Here is a 22498-nt window from a genome sequence, read left to right on the forward strand (position 1 = left end):
ATAAAATCTAGATATGGGATCATAAAAAAATCATAAAAGAATTCTGTAGTAACCCTAAACTGTAGTCTCTATGACAACACGATTGTTTATAAGAGACTTTTCTTGCCTGGTTGCTGCTCTGCTGTCAGGATCAGTTCGGCCCAGTTCAGTTCTTCTCACAGCATGGAGTTTAATGACTCATGAGTTCCAGCTGAGTCAATCAGACTGGAATTTAATTTTCGGCTGCCAAAAGGTCAACGCATCACAATGTCAAGATAATTAAATGAGAAAGTTCTCTCGATGCAGGTAAAAACAGGCTCTTCCTGAACTGTACCTGCTCCAAGCCTTAATTCAGTAATCTCTGGAGTTAATTGTTTTATTACATTTTGCGACACAAATTCACTCACTGGTTTTAGAACTGTTCCCAAAAGCAGCTACCGCACATGCTTCACTAGGGCTTCTAAAATAAGAGGAACATGTCACAGATGCTGCAGAAATATTTTATTAATAAATGATTAAGATTTTGTTATGGCTAATAAAAGTATAAATTGGGTACAATACATGCATATGATACAATTCTGAAAAAATAATCATTTAATACTGTTTTTTTTTTATGGTGGAGCTACATTCTCCCAATGCCTTTTTGTTGTTTTTAGATGTAATGCTATCACTGAACAACTGAGTGGTATAGACATTTACTGGAGGATCTGAGTAAATTAACAGGCATTACATACCAGCAAATCAGATGAGTTTAAAGACTTTCATTTCATACATATGAAGTCAGTCACAGTATAGATATGGAAATTAAAGCTATCGTGAAATGTGGGATGAAACCGCATGTCTGTGGCAGAGAGCAGTTCCAGCCTGCACCCCTCAGACCTTCCCGCTGAAGGACTTGGGGTTCCCCCTGGCCTCCTCCATGAACTCCTCAATATCCTCGACGGTGCGGGGGACACAGGTGAGCAGCTCCATCCCATCCGCAGTCACAGCAATGTCATCCTCAATGCGCACCTGTTGAGGAGATGAAGACAACGGAGGCAGGTGACACAGCTGACTCAGGCTCTCAGACCGCTTCTTAGAGAGTCAAAACCTCAAAGTGTCATAAGAGCTGTTGGTTACATGATTATGTCTCTCAGTAACAACAAATACAAGAAAACCGGTATGTACAGACAATTATGATTCCCAAAAGTTAGGTAATTAAAACTAGCCTGAAGTATTTTTACAAAGACTGACCTTGCTATACTGTGTGTGTGTTGCTTGTATGTAACAGAATTTGAGTGTGTGTGTGTGTGTGTGTAAACTCTGACCCCTCCAAATCTGCGGAAGCGAGCCAGCACATCACTGTTGATGAAGCAGCGCTGTTCAGGGGAGGCCAGGGCCAGGTCCAGCAGGTGGTCGATGAAGTAGATGCCCGGCTCCACGGTCAGAACCATACGCTCCTGAACCAAGCGGCCCATGCGCAAGCTTTTCAGGCCTGGCTCCTGGATGCGCTCTACCCCCTAAGACAACACAGGGCCAGAGGCACTGTTACAGACGTGCAGTACTGATAGCATTGTTACAGACATGCAGTACTTATAGCACTGTTACAGACGTGCAGTAATGATAGCATTGTTACAGACATGGAGAACTGATAGCACTGTTACAGACATGGAGTACTGATATCACTGTTACAGGCATGCAGTATTGATAGCACTGTTACAGACATGCAGTATTGATAGCACTGTTACAGACATGGAGTACTGATATCACTGTTACAGGCATGCAGTATTGATAGCACTGTTACAGACATGGAGTACTGATAGCACTGTTACAGACATGCAGTACTGATAGCACTGTTACAGACATGGCGTACTGATAGCACTGTTACAGACATGGAGTACTGATAGCATTCACATTCACATGGATAGATGATCTTGAAACCAGTTCTTCTGCTGTCCAACAAAACACCTTTCAAGGTTCAATCTGGAACTGTCATAAACTCTAAAACACCCATTGGTAGCTGTGTCCATCTGTAAGGATAAGGCTTTTACCTTTCCTTGAGAAAACCTGAAGAGTTGAACTGGTAGAAGTTAGCTCCGTGACGGTACTTGCCTCAGGGTAGCCACCCACATCATGGACATCAATGCCCAGAAGGTGACCCAGGCCGTGGGGCATGAACACAGAGCCCATATGCACCTTCAGCATGTCCTCAACATCACCCTTCAGGATGCCAATCTTCACCAGCTCCTCCAGATGGACACGGTCAGCCAGACGATGCATGTCAGTCCATTTCGCTCCTAAAAACAAATGCACCCAAAAATAAACGTATTGAATCTGGTAATTTTTTTGATTATGCTTTCTAGGGAGAGTAATACTCTGAATTAGAAATACACTTATAATATACTATAAAGTCAATATTTCTCCATTTAGAGTAATACTTACACTGATATTTACACCTTTGAAGGGAAAATATCTTTAAATCTTTAAATTCTATAAATTCTTTGTAAGCTTAAAAACTCATCCCCCAGTACCTGGCTTAATGGCGGCCATGACAGCTAGAGAAGACTTGAGCACGGCCTCGTAGATAGCCTTCTGGTCTGGCGTAAATTTGCCATTGGCAGGAAAAGAGCAGGTGATGTCGGAAGAGTAGCAGTAGTACTCTCCACCCATGTCAAACAGGCTGTTGAAATAAGAAACAACACAAATCCTTTGATTCAACTAAAGTTGGACAACCAGAGATTTATTTCCAATACCAATCACGAGGAGCCTGACTAGTAGATACTGTAAACAGCAGATCAGCTTTAGGCCAGGACTACGCGTCTTTCAGACCTACTAGTGTGGTGTTAACATGAGCTCTCTAAAGTGCTGCTTCAAATCTCTATCAACACACCCACAGGACTCTCAGGTTCAGCCGCAGAACGAACTCCTCTGCCATCAGACACACACTCTGCTGTCATCAAACACACACTCCGCTGTCATCAAACACACACTCCGCTGTCATCAAACACACACTCCGCTGTCATCAAACACACACTCCGCCGCGTTGCAGAGAGAGTAAAGTAGCGAGTGGTCTGGTGGGGCCAGACATCTTCTGATTTAAAGTTTAAAACAGTCTGCTGGTACTTCCATGTAAGCATCTATCATAAGGAACAGAATATCCAAACGAGGATTATTTATTTAGAAATACAGCACTCATCAGCTTCTCACTGCCAGTGTTAGAATGGACACGACAGATCAGAGTCACAGGATATTAAATCTGCATATCTTTCCTTCTGTGATAAAAACAGACATGAAATAGCAGTGTAACTCTGCACTGTAAAAACCTACCGCAGTGTGTTACACAAATACACTTTTAAAAACAGCTAAAAAGCCCATTTGAAAATGATTACAATGATCTGATTGTCCTTGCTGACAGTGGCATTCACAGTCAAAGCATGTGGGTGGGTTTAATACATGAACACTTACCACATGTCTCCATCATTGATAGTCTTGTCATTGGGAGCTCCAGCATGGCCATAGTGGAGAACTGAGGCATTGTGTCCGCTGTCAAACACAAAATTACACGAGGGTCACCCATCTTTCCTTGAGTAGGAATGGAATTTGAACCCAACAATAAGGAATCGTGACTTCAACAGACTAGAGGGGTTGTACACAAACTTAAACACTGACAACTTGGTTTTAAGGCTATTAGGTGTCTTTGCAGTAAGGATCACCCTTACTGAGCCAACAGTGGGGTTTCATATGTAGGGCAAACCAGCTGATGTGGAAGGAGTCTGGTCTCATGTCACAGAGGTGAGGAGAAAGACATTGCTTAGGGACTCCAGCATCTGGAAGTTTATCAGTGAAACCAGCTGCATGTTGTGGGGATGCATTTGAAAGGCAGGGATTTGAACTGAGGAAACTTGCCCTGAGGAAGACCCAGAGCACATTTCTGATGAGGCTTGCAGTAGTGAGAAATGAGGAGCTGATTTCAAAGAGGCTGAACCGCTGCCATGCAAGAGCTATGCCCACTTAAAGTCTGACATCAATAGCACCAGTCCCCGTGCCCACTGCTATAGTTCTGACGGAAACTGTGTGTGTCATATCTTCCCCAGAAGGGTTGAGGGAGGATGAAACCTTACCTTCCACAGATGCATGTGTAGGAGACGTTACGCATTCCCCCACGAGAGAAGCAGTAGTGCTGGAACAGACTGCAACACAGAAGCACAGATCCACTCACTCACACACTGCAGTTAAGACACCTCAGGGCTCTCGTTTGAAACGTTCTGGACTGAGCGAGCGGAGGCGACGTTTCTGTAGACACACCCGGTTCATTAGCAGCTAAGGGACATCATCTCAGCACCCATGCACTGACTGTAGAAATGGGCTGGACTAATTTGGAGAGAGTACTAGGCCTATCAAACAAAACCCGAGTTTAAAGAATATGAATAATATTTAGGCACCAGCAGCTGTTGTGTGTTAACAGAATAATAATAACAGAAAATAACAGAAACTTAACAGCCTAATATTTTAAAAACTCAGGCTAGTAATAACAGTTCCTCCAGGCTCCGAATAAACCTTGTGTCCCAGTGAATGTGTCCGCAGACAAATTGGGAATTCAAAATCTATGACTGTAGATTCAAATTAGAGTGACAAATCCATTGGGTGCATGTTTGAGCAAGGAAGGGTAAAGGAGACCAATTCATTTACACAACTACACCATCATTACCTGGTTATTATGGATACAAAAAAAGAAAGAAAAAAAAAGGCTCTTTACTGACTCCAAACATTCAAACAGTGACGTCCTCAAACACAGACACAGCCCTCTCTAAGCCATCAGAGAGAATAGCATGAATTATGAAGAGAAAGTCGCATTCATAACCAGTTTGGAATGAGAAGGCATGAAGAAAAGGAGAGAGGGGAAGATAACTGTCGGGCAGAATGAGTCAGCCTCGCTCCTCCCCCAGTGGATCAGAAGAGGCGGCTTTCTGTGGGAAAGTGCTGGGGCTCAATTAGGCAGATAGTGAGCTGGTGAGGGTTTGCTATCTGTGCTCATGTCCTCAGCCACCAAGATGAAGGTTTAATTAAAACACTGAGCTGCCAACATCAAACAGGACATCGACTCTTCTGGGCGGGCACTTACTGCTGGTGCATCAATGATCAGAATGCAGGTTTTCATATTTTCAGATGAAGAAATTGTTTGCTTCTTTTTTTTTTTTTAACCTGAGGTGTGGCGACTTTGGGGACTTCTAGTTTAAATACAAAACATCCCCTCTGGTACAGAGAGCGAAAATATGTTTTTCAATATTCTGTGATTACAGGTGGCTAAGACAAACTCTCAAAATCGAGCCACTTACGCTCAAATGCGATTGGGTGAAATGTCAAACATGTCACAGATTAGCTTTAATGACAGAATATAACTACGGCTTGAATGCATGAATGCGTAATGGCTTAGCAAACCGAGAAGTGATGCACAAGTTTTAAATCGCAGACTGACAGACTGACTGTTGTCCAACCAAAGAATCAATCCTTGACCATGGGGCGATTATTCCAGGACCTTTAGTCTGTGTCAGGAAGATCTCACTCAAATGCTGCAACCAAAAGTTCACTGTGTGAGCCTGTCACCTTGAAAAGGTTGCAGTCAGTTTTAATTGGCAGACTTGTGTACACTTGTCATGCACGTGACCTCAACTGCATTGTAATGCAGAATCTCAATATGACAGACTGGTTTAATAGTCATCAGTCTCTCAGATTGGTGTATAGGTAGATCCTAAGAAGTGTCTGTATATAACACATTTATTAAACTAGTCTCTTCTCACAGGCATATAATTATAATATGGAAAGTGTTTTACTCTTATATGACAGCCTTGTTAAATTGGACAAACAAGCGGTCTATTTGCAGCTCTATTTTTGTATGATGAAAGCCGTTTAAAATGCAAACAAGAAATAATTAAGACATCAAACCGCTGCCTCCCTCCGCAGCTGCTGTGAGTGATGGTTGTGCTGCCCCGACAGCAGACAGATTAACCCCAGCGCTTACACATGGCTGCCTCCCAGGACATAAATCCTCAGAGAGAAATTCGGGGCGATCTGGGAGAACAAGGCTGTCTGCCGTGTTCAGCAATTAGGTAATATATTTCACCTGTCGCATGGTCAGTGGTGATCAAATTAAATATGTCAGTGCCAGAACACGCTACATTTCCAATCTGTATTAATACAGTACAAACGTATGTAGACATTCATAAACATATTCATGCAAGAGAAGACATTCATACATCTTGCATTCATTCAAGCAAGGCACAAGCAGTGGAGCGTGATGCTGTCATATAAACACAGTAAGACACACAGACAGCACCCACAGACAGGCAGACAGGCAGACAGGAAAACGGACACAAACACAGACACAGAAAGAGGGAAAGACAGAGCATTGAGCTCTGCTGAGCTTGGCTGAGCTACTGGTGTGTCCTTTCCCCAAACCCTCGGCAGGCTCCCCTTCAAACACCTTTCATGCTGCCACAGTGGCCCAGACCCGTCTCTCTTGAGAGGGCCTCATAAGTACTTCCACTGGTGGCACCACTGCCACGTGTGCCCGCTCCCCTCCTCTCTCCAGATGCCAAGCCTGGAGATGGATTTTCCACAGCGGGCAACGGGGACGTGTTTCCGTCTTATTACCATCCCAGAGGGCCTTGCTGCTGACTATGTACCCGACAAACATGGCCCTACTGAGGCAGCCGCACGACCTTGAGGGCAGCGTGAACGACCTTGCATCCTCCACAGGGGCCTGTCCCGTCCTGCTGCCGTGGTAACAAGCGTCAAGACGAGCTTTGATTAATGTCTCTGGCCCGCTCCGGAAAGACCCGGGTCTGCGCCTGCCCAGAACCGCTCCTCTGCAACCCGTCTTGGACCGGCAAGCGATGGAAGTAGACAGCAAATTTATCAAAGGCAGCAGACCCAGAGCAGCAGAGAGGGGAGAAGAGCCGGACCAGAGAGTGACTGCACTATACATACTTCTGCCTTCACCCAGCAGCTAACTAACTTATGGAGTAAGTTCATGCTATGACTGCGCCATGACTGCATTCAGGGTTCAACATGCAGATAATACAAAAAAATAGAAATCCCTACTTCATCGTTTAAACAAACACGTTACCAGGCAAAAGACGTAAGACCAATGTAAGGATAGTAAGAAGGCTGAAAGACCCAAATGTGCTATACTAACGCTCAAACTGACAGGACCGATAGACACTTGATATGAATCAGACTGACATTAGTGATGAATACTTTCATATCTCTTCTCGAAATGAGCACTGTGCATTCAGAGCTCTGATGTACAAACACAACAGCTGGTCTGATTCATTTGGCTTTGGACAATGCTGTGACTCACAGAGACTGAAGAGAGAAAGACCTTGACCTTCAGAGGCACACAGGATGATTCTCTCTCTCTCTCACACACACACACTCACACACACACACACACACACACACACACACACACACACACACACACACACACACACACACACAAACACACAAACAGACAGACACTGCTGCCTCTCCTCTGTCTCTGATGACAAATGAACCACAACTATGCATAGCTAAGCCAATTCCCCTGGTGGCCAACGTCACGCGAACACCAGCAAAGGAAATTCTGCCCAGTCACAACGCTGACGTCTTTCTGCTCTTTCCTGTTATGCCAGGGGGGGAAAAAAACACAAATATGACAGATGGAGCAGAAAGAACAAGGATGGTCAGAGCACACATTTGTCCTTGCCATGACACATTGACAAAACGCCCAGTGAGGTAGGATTCAAACCTTTGCCTGGGATGCCCATAGCACAGTGTACGGATAGAAGGATGCGGTGGTTCACCATGTCAAAAGCTGCTTATCAGTCTAGCAAGATAAGGACGGGGACTGAGCTGTAGTTCCAGCTCCCTTTAGGGCTTCTGTCACAGACAACAGAGCCAATTCAGTGCTGTATCCACTCTTAAAGTTGATTTGGATCATGGAGGTCATTCTCTGAGAGGAATTCTGGGACCTGTTTGAAAACCACCCTTTAAAAGCCGTAGATAAGAATGGAAGTAATGAGACCCGTGGATAGTTCTTCACTTGAGCAGGGTTGAGTGAAGGCTTTTTGAGCAGGGCTGTTACCCGAGCCAGCTTGAATTTGGTTGGAAACATTACAGGAGCCATTGAAGTATATATCACTGTGTTTACATGTAGTAGGACTCCGGCATGTTCAGCTTTTTGGTGCCTTGCCCCCAAGCTAGAGGGTTGAGGGAGGTGGAAGCCATTGACTGGAGGAGGCAGAGAAAAGCACGCTCAGAGATGGGCAAAAATACATCAAAATGTATTTTGATACAAAATACAAAATACCCCTCAAATAAATGTATCAAAATAAAATACAAAATACTGTTGCCAAAACATTTATCAAAATACAATGTATTTTGTATTTTTAAAATATAGGAAATACTTTTTCTGAATTTTCTGTTTTCTCACAATTTGGTATAGGAGAACATTCAGGTTTGGGCTATACAGTGGTGTAACGTAGTGGTGCAGGCTTTTATGACTGGCCCTTGTCAGTGGTGCAAGGCAGTGGTTCCCAAACATTTGAGTCCCGTATCCTTTTTTTCATGTTTGTAACCGCCGCAAACACGCCCCTCCCCCGCACACATATTCCGCCTATTACACCGGTCAGTGTAATGTTTTCGCTGAATATGGGTATAGATCAGTATTTTTGGCAATGCGACATGGCTATTCAGACTATTTAGATTGACATAAATATGTCTATGGGCCCTGGCTACGGGGCTATATAATGTACACAAAGCTCTGGTGAACCCCGTAAAAAAGGAAGAACAGTCACAGAATGTCAGTGTAACTAAGCAAAGCTATTAAAAGACAACAACTTGATTGATAATGTATATATATATATTTGCAGGCAGCAGCTGTGTAACTTTCATGTTTTTACAAAACATGGCTCTCATTGCAATCTCTATGGCTTTCGGGAGGGCTATCCCCACCGTGCTTTCTTCATACATAATTACGTATAAGGACATCATACGGCTTTGATCAAGTCATATTCTGTCAAGATGGCTAACGTTCAGTGCAACAACTCAATTCGCTCTTTGAAAGAACCCCCTTTTAGTCGGTGTACTAATGAAGATAAATTGAAAAGGATCAAGACAGCTATCTAAGTTTTCGAACACAGCCCTGTTTTGTGAAAAAAATGGATTTAACTAATGAGAGTCAATGTGAGAGATCTGGGGTGATTTCCTTTTCGCACCAAAAAGGGGCGGGCCATAGGAAGCACCACTTTTGGCAAATTGACTGAGGCCTGATTCGACAATGAAATTCAGAGGCAGATCAGATGGTCTAGTGGTAGAATCCGACAGAAAAAAAATCTCCTTCTGCCTAAACACTGGAGAAAGTATTTGGAGTATTTTAAATACAAAATTACTCCACTCTAAAGTATTTTGTTACAAATTACATTCGATTTTTTTATCGCCCCTATCAAATACAAATTACAAAATACTCAAAAGTAAATTCACTAGTATTTCAAATACAAGTAATTGAGCACGCTGTAGGACTGCTACGTGTTAAGCCTGCAGGTGCCCTGCCCTTAGTGAGAGGGCTGGCCAGAGGGAGTGATGCGCCCTTAATTGGGGAGACTGGTTGTGTCTTAGTAGCTCAGAGCTCATCACTACTGATGGCCGCTTTTTTTAGTAAAGAAAGAGGCAAAACATCAGCTGAGAGGTTCATGTCTGGATGAGGATTGAGTACTGCTTTGAAAGCAGAACATTATTTCCAAGTGTCTGTGGTACTGCTGATCTTCCCATTGTAAAAAGCAGTTTTAGCATCCCTGATGCTGGATGAGAGGCGACTGATAATCCTTGAGATCAGCAGGGTCGCTGGATTTACGCCATTTTCTCTCAGCAGCTCTGATGTCGCATGCAGCTTTTGGATGGTATCGTTTAGCAATGGGTGAGGCTGATTAAAGCGAGCCAGTTCGGTGGATAGAGGACACGGGCTATTCAGACTGAACTCAGTGTAGAGCAGAGAATCTGACTTCTAGTGAGGAAAATGTGCTAAAAAGAGGTAGAGCAGAGGAGACCACTGAGGAAAAGTGGGTGGGAGAAAGGCTGCAGAGGTTATACCGGAACGAGACCAGAGGTGGAGAAACAGAGGGCTGTTCCAGGAGGCATACAGTGAAGTGGATGAATCGAATGGTCATAGAGTGTGACTGTTGCAATTTCGAATGAGAATGAGGTCAAGTACTTTGCCGCCTTTGTGATTGGGATGCGGGATGCAAACCTGTTTTTAGGGTCATATGAGCATATCTGGGACAGGAAGTCCGCAGAGCTCTAAGTGGATGTGTAGCCGAGTACAGAGTTTAAGGACTTAGGGCAAATAAGACAATTAGCCTTGTCTGAAGCTTTGCTCAGTGGACAAAAGAAAGAAGGGTGAGGTGAAAAAAAGGCACCGGAAGACAAGAACTGGTTTAGTCACCCTCCTCACCCCGGCCTCCCTGGCAATGATGCCTCAATGCCCACTTCTAACAGGCACATGTAGACACATCACCATCCCACCCTGCAACACACCACACCACCCCACACAGACACCGCACACCCCATCAACACCCCAACCCTCCACCACCTCCTAGATGAGGAGCAGTGCCAGGCCAAGGCCTAAACACTCCTCTCCTCCCTGCTTCTCTCCTCTCCTCTTCTCTGTGGCCCCACGCTCCACTGTCATATCAGCGTCTTTGATGTCATGGCCTCTGACTGCTTTTCAAACCAGGCCTGCCACGCAGTGAGTGGGAGTGGGAGTGTGTGTGTGTGTGTGTGTGTGTGTGTGTGTGTGTGTGTGTGTGTGTGTGTGTGTGTGTGTGAAAGTGTGTATGAGTGTTTGTATGTGTGTGTGTGTGTGTGTATGTGCATAAGTGAGTGTTTGTACTGAGATCTAATGAGGAGGCAGACACACAGTTTGCTACCGGCTGCATCATGCCATCCTTGATGGGGGGTGAAGGGTGTAAGTAAGGGGGTGGGGGGCACAGGAGGAAAAATGAGCCTGACATACATGACAAACTCCAAGTAGAGGCAGGGGACACAGAGGAGCACAGGAGGATGAACAACAGAAGCATAAATTAACACTAACAACATTGTGGGGGGTAACAATGTGTGGTGGGGGGTGAGAGAAAAGGGCTTTATGATGTTTTCAAACAAATGGCTCTTATTTTTTAAAGGACTGAGAACATGCTGTGTCACACTGTAAGGTCAAGGATTAGTGGTGAAATGCACTGGGGGCAAGGTTAATGAACCTAATTAATGAAGCTGGGTAACTGAGTCAGGTAGAAGTACATAACATTTGATGTTCTTCCATTTTAGTGGGGGTTTTAAAGGGACTTGTGAATGAATTTTCTCCCCACAGAGTAGCAGCAGTGGAGGATTCTGGGAAAGATTTCAGCACAGCCTTTTATCCTTTTTGCTCAGCTCCCCTGTCACCTGTCTGCTATACGACACTATTTATAACTTTGTAACCATAACAACAGGCGTATTCCTTGCCTAATGTTGGAGGATTCCTGTCACTGCTTGTCTTTTGGTCCTTGCAAAAACACGCTCCTCTCTGAGCTTGTTTACAGAGCTTTCACCAGAGCAATGCGAGTTAAGTGGAAAAAAAAGATAAATATGATTACAAGAGACAAAAGCTGCTCATTGCTGAATTTATTTTAATGTCCTTAATCAAGAGACTCCTGTGTAATGTGAAACCTTTCATTCAGCAGAACCGAGATGGGAAACAACAACAGACACCAGGGAGGAAGGAGGGGATGAAAGAACCTGGGGAACAAAGAGATGGAGCGCTCTGTCTGGATAACTTCCTACTCTATGAAAGACCGCAGAATGTCAAAACAAACCAAGTTTGCTCAGAGATGAGTTGTCTCACCCTACGATAAAATTACCCTCACTCTGGTGCTAGCGTGTTTAGAGAAATCTGAACAGGTAAATGAGTGAAACGAGAACTAAGAGAAGGGAGGAAATGTGTGTGTGTGTGTGTTTCCTTCGACTTCAAAAAGAAACCCAACAGAAAGGTTGCTGATCCCAGAGCTACAGGATACAGGAGGAGTACACCAAGACTGGCCTGATCTGAATGACTTTTGCTGCAGCAGTAATATTTGCTTCAGCTTGTCAAACGCCAGAGGAGGAAGACAGACAGGGGAATGTCAGTGATGTGCTGATCACTGACTTCTATTTCAGTGCCAAAGTGACTCTACATCACAAAGGACCCAACCAGAGGCTGAACAGCTGGACATGCAAGTATGAAATCCTCCAACACTTTCAGACACGACAGAGCAGTCAATGGCTTAATTTTCGTCTGGAAGGAAAGCTAGCCTGCCTGCAATGTGTGGACTGGTTTCACATTCAGTCCTACAAAATCCAGCTACTGACCAGGGAATGTGAGGGGCCTCTCTGACATGAGGGCAACACAAGGCTGGCTGATCCCTCAGCATGGAGCAGACACTTGGCAGCATTTTAAAACCAGGAAATAATAGATAAACAAATATGCTTTTGTGGAGCAATCCATTTGGATTAAGAGTGATCAGAATTCTATTATTCTACAAATTCTTTAATCTCGTATAAAAGTAATTTAGCATTTCTGATGAGATTACTTAGCAGGGAGTCCTGTGCTAATGTGCAAAGCTTAGGACTGCAACAATTCTTATAGAGAAAAGATTGGGGTAGGGATACTTTAAAGCCAGTAGTCGTAACCCGTGGGTGAATCATTCCCCCCAAGAATGCATAACATATGCACCAAGTTCTTTAACACTCAAATGGTCAGACAGACCTTTCCTCTCTGCAGACCTTCACACTTTTCATATCTAGGTAGACCCCCTTCCTAACATGCCCCACCTTACACTTTGAAATAGACCCCTAGACACACACATTATGTTAAGTTGTGTATACTACCTTCCTTTATGCTAAGAGAGGAGAAGTGAAGGCCATCATACAGAACATGACGCAGATTTAGGATTTTCAGTGGGTTTGCCGTGTGGAGACACCGTCCGTTACTTGTGGTGAGAGAACGGAGCAAGGAGTAATGCTGAAGAAACATCGCCGCCTTTGAAGACAAGGCCAACACAGAAGAGTCACTACACTAAGGACAGTATCTCCTAACCATCCCTCCTTCTCTCTCTACGTTGCAAACAGGTTGTCTGTTCTTCTGGTCTGATGCACAGAATAATCCAACAACCTACCCATCAGACTGGCATTTCATCGAGTCCTTTGCAAAATCACGCAACCACTATCTTCAGAGCTAAAATAGAGCTCTGTTATAATAAAGCACAACAGTCGTGTATTCACATGAAATCCGTCGGAACACACTGATCTTATAGTTGGCGTTTCCACCCAGTTCCACCATCTTTCATTCACTAAACCTTAATTTCTTTTTAACATTTAATTGCTTTCTGTCTTTGATAGGCAATTTACACAATCTCTGTGAACTTGCAAACAAGCAGCTTTGCAATGTGACCGCTTTTAATTAAAGCAGCTTGTGCTACTGGGCTCATTTCTCATATTTATGGATGCTTCAGAAGGTGTTGCCTGGGGAGACGAACCACCACTGCTAGCTACTGTTGTTGTTTGTTTGTTTGTTTATTTATTTATTTATTTAACTATGCATCTGCTAATTTATTAACTGTAATCATGATCCACACTTCGCAGACCTTCACACCATTTTAAAAATCCAACAGTTCCACTGAACTGGAACATCTGACAGGAGAGATGGGCCCTTTTCTCCCTGAGCATAATGAGGTTAATTGGACCAGCGTTTGCACACCGACTGAGGCAGCCGACTGAGGCAGCCAGGTGCCTACTCTCCACTCACATTTAGAGGGGCAGCCTGGTGCTAGCTGGCCTGCCCTATCAGGAGAGAAGGCTCTATAGCCACGACTAAGAAACTCACTAAAGGATCACTAAATGACAAGGATGAGAAATGAGATGAGGAAAATAAAGCCTAATTGAATTAAATTAACTGAACTGGGAACATTAGGACGGCTATTCTTGTACCTCTCCTGGGGGAAAAAATCTAAGCAATTTGAAACATGAGCGATGACATGCTTGATCCTGGAAATCTCAAGTCGCTTTTGTTTCTCAAAAGTTTCCTAAAAAAAAAAGCTGTTACTGGCCCAAACTTCTAGCCGACCACTCAGCAAACAGCAGCCATCTAACTGCTTTTAAAATGCACAACCATCTGCCCGCCCTGTCAGTGTAGCAAGTATAAGTCAATTTAATACAATCTATCTCACAGGGAAGATAAATGTCATCTCCAAAGTGTGTTAGCTTACTGGTTAGCATAATAGTGTGTGTGTGTGTGTGTGTGTGTGTGTGTGTGTGTAAAGTCAGCAGAGCTTTGTTCAGGTAACATGCTTAGTCAGCTGAGATGCTCACGACTCATAATTTAAAGTTCGTCAAGACAATGATATAATTCAGAGAGAGGTGCATTAAAGTAACACTATGCAACAGTTTGCCACTATTTGAGGTATGTTTTTATGAGCAACTTTTATGAGTGCCATCTGCGCTGTTGGTGGTTTTGCAAGGTTTTTTGCATACTTTTTAGGTGGGTAGCTCACTAGTTTTAGACCAAAACTCCCTAATGCTGCTTTAAGTTCATGTAAGGATGCACATCAAAGTATGTTACTGTGCTACTATGCTTTACACTTAGACTTTAAGTATACATTGTACAGTAACAACTGCATTCACTCAACTAAATTCATACTGACTAGTTATACTATCTGCTACTGTGGTTCTAGCATACATCAGTCCATACTGCTTTGCTCTGAAAGTGCTGCATGTAAACCCACTTTTGCGTGTATACCTGCCTCACTTCTTTTATGATCCAGATGACACCCTGCTGCCTTTATTTTGATTATTAATACTTTCCCCCCCTGTTCTCTCACAGGTCAGCTTAAGTCAGGTTGGTGCTGCACATTTTCAGCTGAGTACTGCTTATGATTCCTTCCTAGTAATAAGGTTCTTTATTTCCAACAACACAATGGGCTCTTGGCAGGATTAGGCCTCAGTCTATGACACTGTCAGATAATAATCACAAGATACAATTAAAAGAATAAATACAATTCTTAAGATAACGAAAAAGATGTGTCTATATATGTCTAAACACGGATCTAAACATATATGTCTGAACATATGCGTCACATATCATAATATACACAAATACAATAACAAACCCTTAACTTCACACATAAACAGACAGGTTTGTGTGAAAGAATTGCCAAGTATGCAAATTTATCAAGTCACACCAGCTCACTTAGAATGCAAAAAATGTCACAGCATGGCAAATGTCCAGCACAGAGCAAATTTAAATAAAATAATTACTTTCCAAGTGATTACATTACCAGTATTGCAGCACACTCCCTGATTCTAATTGTGATCACTCCCCAAGACCAAACTCAATTAATTAAACAGTAGGAGCATGTCTTAGCATACTGACTCCACAAGGATGGGAGATCTGCACCACGTTCTCCAGCACCACGCCCAGTGGCTTGCTGCTCTCCATGGTGCTGAAAATGGCTCCTTACCTCTGTGGTGCACGGCCCAGCCGTTGACACACCACATAGTGAGTGTGAGTGTGAGTGTGTGTGTGTGTGTGTGTGTGTGTGTGTGTGTGTGTGTGTGTGTGTGTAGGATTCTCACCTGTTCATTATTTATCAGAGGTATGCATGGTGTGAGTTCACAGCGAATTCCACACAGAGATGTAAGTGAGAGGTGTTTGGAGCTGGAGAAATGTTCCTGGATAATTAATGATGTTCTGACGACAGCACTCCTGGTTACTTATGATGAACAGATGCAGAGGATGGTGGCTTTTCAATGAGCTATATTTGACCACAGGTATCACCGAGAGGTGAAAGCTTGCAATTGTGTGGAAATGTGTGTGTGTGTGTGCGTGTGTGTGTTTGTGGGTGTGTGTGAGAGGGAAGTGTTATGTGATAGCAACAGTGGGATGTCAGAGTCTATTAAGTGACTGTGTACAGAAGTGAGCTAGTATACGTGTGTGGGTGTGTATTATAATATTATGAGAAGGCCTGAGACTGGATGTGCATCTTCCACTTGTGCATGTTTGAATGTGTTATGTGAGTGTTGGTGTGGGACATCCAAGGCCATGTGTCTAAATGAATATTACGTGTGAATGCATCTTTATGTGAATTTTAGAGTGTGTGTGTGTGTGTGTGTGTGTGTGTGTGTGCACATGTGTGTATGTGTCCCAGGCCTCTGTGTGTCTGTCAGGCAGCATTCCTCAGAGCAAGTAAACAGCAGCCTTGCATAACCTCCCCTGCAGCCCTGCTGTCCTCCTCTCAGACTCGCTGCTACCTGCTCCTGCTCTCCTCCTCCTCCTCCTCCTCCTCCTCCTCCTCATCCTCCAGTTAATGCTAATCACTGCAACATGACTAAATCATGTTTTGGAAATACCTGTCCAACTGTACAGCTCTGGCCAGTTTAAGCTTTGACTATCACCAGCCTTTGGGAACAAAAAGGGATGAGTTTGTTTCTAGGGGTTTGGACATGGTATGCCCATAAAATGCGAATGTGTATGTGTGTGTGTGTGTACAAACAATTGTGGAAATGTGTTTATGTGAGATGTCCAATCTTTCTAGTGTGAAAGTAGAATTTCCACTGTGAGATTAAGGCATGACTGTGTGCAGAAGGCATAAATGTTTATGTCTGTATGTTTCCTTGAATGTGTGTGGGCATGCATTTTCATAAAAATGTGCGTCTATGGGACAGTTTATGTATGTGTGTGTGTGTGTGTGTGTTTCCAGTCTATGTGCATCTATGTCAGGCAGCATTCCTCAGAGCCAGTATACAGAAGCCTTACGTGACCACCTCCTCCAGCCCTGCTTTCTCCGACTCACTCCTACCTGCTCTTGCCTGCCCCCCCCCCTCCTTTCTCCCTCGCCAGTAGAGTAAGGTGCAGAACAGAGCCAACGGCGCCCCTACATGACACCGACCTGATCCCAGAACTGGGTCCCGGCATGTACATATTTGTCACATGTCTGTTTGTTCTGATCCTTCACCTATCGTATCATACACAGAGGTGAATGACTTTATGATGTGAAAAGTCCTGTATTGTTTCTGATATATTTGTTTATGAATGGATATGAAAGTAAACAACAACAACCCACTTTGAATCAACTTCTCTCAAATGGGAGTTCTCTTTGTGTTTCTGGTGTGTCTGTCTCTAAAGATTGGCACAATGGACTTCCTAGTCATCTCAAACCTCAGAGTGGTTCTCCCCCACCTTTCACCTCTCCTGTCTGCTATCTGTGCTTTCCTCTCTGTGTCTGTTTGGGCAAAGGAGAAGAGAAAATCCCATCGGAACGCCAAAGCTTATCTCCAGCCTTGTTTAAAGTAGAAACGGACCTGAGTGAACTGCCTCAAGGCTGCTTGGTAGAATAAGTGGCAGGGTGTGTTATCAGCTGTAGCGCCAGTGTAGAACAGCTACAGGATCACACACACACACACACACATGCACGCACACACACAGATAGGAGAGAAACTGCGCCTCCACTAAGAGAGCTTACTCTAGAGAAGATTATCTCTGCATATGGGGACAAAAGGATGCACTTGTCACTGATGGCCTTTTAAGTCAGTAATGTTGCATTCATGTAAGGTGAAAAAAAGAAATAAACTAAAAGTGACATACCTCTCCATTTCATATTCCTTCTGCCCAGGCCTCACATGTTTCATGACCTGCGGGGGAGAATTGGAGTCTTGTTATTCAGAATAATAGAATGATAATCTTATTATGTCTTCATTTCTAAGGCCGGTTTAGGGTGAGTCATTCCTGCTTTGGCTGTAGGCTAATGACACACACACATACATCACAGACACACACACAAACTCACAGAAAAGGGGCATTTTTGAGTGTCAGAGGAAAGCCTGGAAAATGAGGGACAATTGTCTCAAATTACACACTATTTTGCTCATCTGATGTTATGATTGATATCCACTTGAGCTCACTGAGCTGCCAGCTCTTTGACAGAGGTGATTAGAGAGAGAGAGGTAGAAAGATTAGAGAGAGAGAGAGAGAGAGAGTTAGAGAGAGAGAGAGAGAGAGAGAGAGAGAGGATGACACAAGAGAAAGCTGTGAGAGAGTGAAGAGAGAGAATAAAAAGGATGATAAAGTCCAGGATAATACACGTGTGCCCTGAGCTGTTCTAAACTTTTTTTGTATTTTCACTTTTGCATAAAAAAAAAGTCTGCACTTCATTCAACTATTACCAAGGTGTACAGCATAAACCATGAACTATCTACTTGTCTGGAGTCCACAGTTTGATAAAGATATTATTTCACGCTAAACCTTTCAAAAGCTTGCACATTCATAGAGTTTTAGTGTGAATGTGTCTATAGATATAAAGTTTCAGCATCTGGCCATCACGAGCACGCCCACACACACACCGCACACACACACTCACACCTGTACATCCACGGGTTTATTCACAAAGTGGCATAAGACAATTAACAAGTGTTCAAAACTGGAACACTATTCTGAATGCCAACAAGCAGCATTAAAACACATTTCAGCCACATTTGGTTCCCGCAACACATATTTCACAACAAAACAGCAATTTTAATGCCAGCTGTAATACAGTAGTACTATATTACTCAAACTAAACACACACATGAAAGACTGTTATGATGCACATAGACTACATACAACTATATTTTGTTGCAAAATTAGGCAAACTGTCTAACTGAATCTAACAAACATCTGGACCAATTAGACAGACAGAAAATTGGGGTCAATACTTATGTGGAAGCAAATACATAGTTCAGGCTACATCTAAAATCTTAATTAGGGCACAGACTGAGAAAAACAGACATAATTTGAATGGATGCACTTGACTGCATGCATTAAAAATATATATTGTTGACACATCAGTGCAAGCTCACTGGCCTGCTAATTCTTGAGTGGTTTGACTGATAATCATTTGTGAAAACGTATCTCCTCGCATGACCAGCTCTGATGACCTCTCAGGCCCCAACGTACTGAGGGGTTTGTATGGCCCTGAAGTGAACCCAGTAACTATTGGATTTTCCTCCTCTGCTGATATTCTGCAGCCATTTGTTTTCACTTCATTGTAGCCCCCAGAGGCCTGTACCCCTCAGAATGAATATCAAATAATAAAAGAGAAGAGTGTGCGGGGCAAGAAGGCAGCACCGTTTGTCTTGATCTACCCCCTCAGTGAATCTGGCAGTTATGGAGACCTATGTCACTTAATACACATTAGTGCCTCTACTGCTGAAAATTAGCCCAGAGTAGATTTGGACCTGCAGGCTCTCAGAACTTGGACAGACCCTAAGGAGGCAATTGGCCCTAGCTGGCAAAGGCCACAGTAATAATAGAATAAACACTGCCATTAGAGGCATTCTATAATCTGCTGAATTGGAAGTCTACAGTACATGCTTTATAGAACTCCCACATAAGTGACATTTTAGGCAGATTTATTCTAACATTTACATACATTTTGGATTAGAGTCGGGATTGATATGATGTATTTGCTGCAATACGGTTTATGGATAGCTTTTATTGCAAAAAGGGTGGTTTAAAATGGTTCTCAATCTTTTATACTTCCAAATCACCCAAAAACATACCTACTTGAGACATTTATAACACCAAACCAGTAGTACTTGTTATTACACCTACTTGAAAATTCTCCCCATTATTGAATGTACACCTAGAATTTATTCTGTCACGTTGTGACCATCTGCACTGTGGTCATCAGTCTGGATCAGTCAGTATCTCTAAGCCAGGAACAACACAATAAAGACGGGGAGATGGACGTTTCAACTTTCTTCCTGAAATGAGAATTTGTCTTTCTCCAACTCTGATAGAGCTCTTGAACTACCAGTTCAACTACCACACACTCATTGAACCTTTCTTGAGGCAGAGGGAGTGTGTGTGTGTGTGTACATGTGTGTGTGTGTGTGTGTGAACTCCCTGTGGTGTTTAAAACGGGCACATAGGTGAAGTGGGCCACACTTTGACAGGATAATCTGGCCCCTTTACAGCAGGAGTCTAGGACTTGTGTTCCTGTGCCAGTGGCCCTGATCAGCTCCTCTCTGGGCCCCGAGGACAAGGCACACGTCCCCTGAGCCCCAGGCTGCCGCCTCGCTGGCGTGGGCTCCAGCCTTCCATGGCAGAGAGCGCTGCTGCCCAGAGCCAGCCCAGGTCTCCAGCACTCAGCCCGAGAGAGGAGGGGGAGACCAGGGACGAGTCTGCTGCACTGAGCTGAGACTCTGGGACTGAGCTACTGATGATGACGCAGCAGAAACAGGAACAGAGAGCCTGGGATCATGACTCATCTATTTCGAGAGAACCTGCTAAGGTCTCCAGTTCGTTTGGGGGGAATCTCTGGACACTAGTTATTTTTTCAGACTTTTTAACAGTTGGCAAAGTAGTCTGCTACACTCTAGTGTTTTGTTTTAGTTGAGACATTAAAGCCGCACATCTTCAGTGTTCTCTCGACTACCTTGGAGGTCTGCTAGATAGGTAGCAGTGCATCAGCAGAACTCATCTGTCTATAGCGTATGGAGGCGTGGGGAGGGGTGTTGTAAACAGGGTGCGATTTGTCCAAAAACCAGAGGGGGGGATGTTTTTGTTTTTTTTTATCATGAAAAAAAAACAAGCAATACATAGGCCTAATTCTCTTCATATACATGCATCATATATATGTCTATCATGATATGATAATCGCTGCTAGACGCTCAGTTCTTGTGCTCCCTGTAGAACCTGATAATGTAATAATTTCCTGATAACGTAATAACCCTGATAATGTAATAAAAAAAATCCCTCATAAGTCCCTAAAAGATGTAATAAAACCTGATAATGTAATAATATCCCAATAATGTAATAAAGTGCATTTCCCAATAATGTAACAATCGCCATACCAATAATGTAATAAAATGTTACATTGATTGGAAGTTATTACATTATCAGGTTAGCCTCAATTTTGCAGAACCTGATAATGTAATAAATTCCTGATATTGTTAAAACTCAGTGCTAAATGTTGGGACACCAGTTATTCAGACCAAGTAGTGATGCTGTGTAGACAACCACCCACTATTGTTTTGTTCATATTTTGATCCCAATGGTACAGGCCTTCAGCCTCGCAAGCCAAACCTGTACAGCAAGAAGCTGAGAAGAGGAACAGAGCACCTTTCTCTGTGTGATGATGGCAAGGTGGTCAGGGAGGCTGTTCGATAAATGTGGCGCTGCCGAGCAAAAGGCCCGGTCGCCCATGGTGCGGAGCTTGGTTTTGGGGACGCGGAGGAGCGAGCTGTTTGAAGACCTGAGGGTGCAGGTGGAGGTTTGGGGAGTAATTAATTCTTGCAGGTAAGGAGGTGCATGTCCATTAATGCATGTATGGGTGATTATAAGGACTTTGTAGTCTATCCGGAAAGAGACAGGGAGCCAGTGTAGTGAGTGTAATATTGGTGTTATGTGCTCATATTTCCGGACCTTCATCAGAATCCTGGCAGCGCTGTTTTAGATGTATTGCAGCTTCTGGATGTTCTTGCCAGTGATCCCATAGAAAAGTGAATTACAATAGTCCAGTCTTGAGGAGATAAAGGCGTGGACAAGCTTCTCTGCATCTGATAGGGTTAAAGTGGGGCGGAGTTTGGAGATGTTTCTCAGATGATAAAAAGAGGTTTTGCACAGGTGTTTTATATGATCATTAAAGTTCAGGTGAGAGTCAAACCTAACTCCGAGATTAGTGACTGTGGAGGAGAGGGGGATGACCTGGCTGTCGAAGGTGAGATGAGTCAAGGAGGATGACTGAACCTGGTGTGGAGTGCCAACAAGAAGGGCTTCAGTTTTGCTACTATTAAGCTGGAGAAAGTTGTTGCTCATCCATGTCTTTATCTCCCCAAGACAGGCGTTGAGAGATGACATGGCTGCAGTGGGGCTTGGGGCAGTTTTGATATAAAGCTGTGCGTCATCAGCATAACAGTGGAAAGACATCCCATGTCTGCTGATGACGCGTCCGAGGGGGAGCATGTACATAATGAAGAGGATGGGGCAGAGGACCGACCCTTGTGGAACACCACAGGAGACAGGGAGCTGTCTGGACTTGCAACTTCCCAGTGAGACATATTCAGTTCTGCCAGAAAGGTAGGACTGAAACCACTTGAGTGCAGAGTCTGATAGTCCAATGGTGGTGTGGCGGCGCTCTAGCCGGATAGTGTGGTACACTGTGTCAAATGCAGCAGTCAGGTCCAGGAGGATGAGGAGTGAGGGTGATCCTGCATCGGCTGTCATCAGCAGGTCATTTGTCACCCTGAGCAAAGCTGTTTCAGTGCTGTGGGCTGAACGAAATCCTGATTGAAATTTTTCAAACAAGTTGTTGTGTTTGAGGTGGTCCTGAAGTTGAGAAGCAACTACCTTCTCTAACACCTTGGACAGGAAGGCAAGCCTGTAGTTGGCTAGAACCTCCGGGTCCAGGGTGGGCTTCTTAAGAAGGGGACGGATGACAGCAACCTTGAGAGCAGGTGG

The 22498-nt window shown here is 43.8% G+C and overlaps 1 protein-coding gene across 1 annotated transcript in view; it reads right to left on the bottom strand.

The window, feature by feature from the left end:
- Positions 1-465: 465 nt before the first annotated feature.
- Positions 466-22498, bottom strand: part of pepd (peptidase D) — a 42583-nt gene continuing 20550 nt past the window's right edge. The window contains exons 9-15 of the mRNA XM_080843013.1: positions 17645-17691; positions 4080-4148; positions 3424-3501; positions 2490-2638; positions 2071-2255; positions 1287-1478; positions 466-990 (exon numbers count right to left, since the gene is read on the bottom strand). Of these exons, the coding sequence (XP_080699139.1) occupies positions 853-990; positions 1287-1478; positions 2071-2255; positions 2490-2638; positions 3424-3501; positions 4080-4148; positions 17645-17691 (858 nt within the window). The 3' untranslated portion in view covers positions 466-852. The remainder of the gene's footprint in view (positions 991-1286; positions 1479-2070; positions 2256-2489; positions 2639-3423; positions 3502-4079; positions 4149-17644; positions 17692-22498) is intronic.

This window comes from Sprattus sprattus (assembly GCF_963457725.1).
Source record: "Sprattus sprattus genome assembly, chromosome: 8".
Taxonomy (NCBI): domain Eukaryota; kingdom Metazoa; phylum Chordata; class Actinopteri; order Clupeiformes; family Clupeidae; genus Sprattus; species Sprattus sprattus.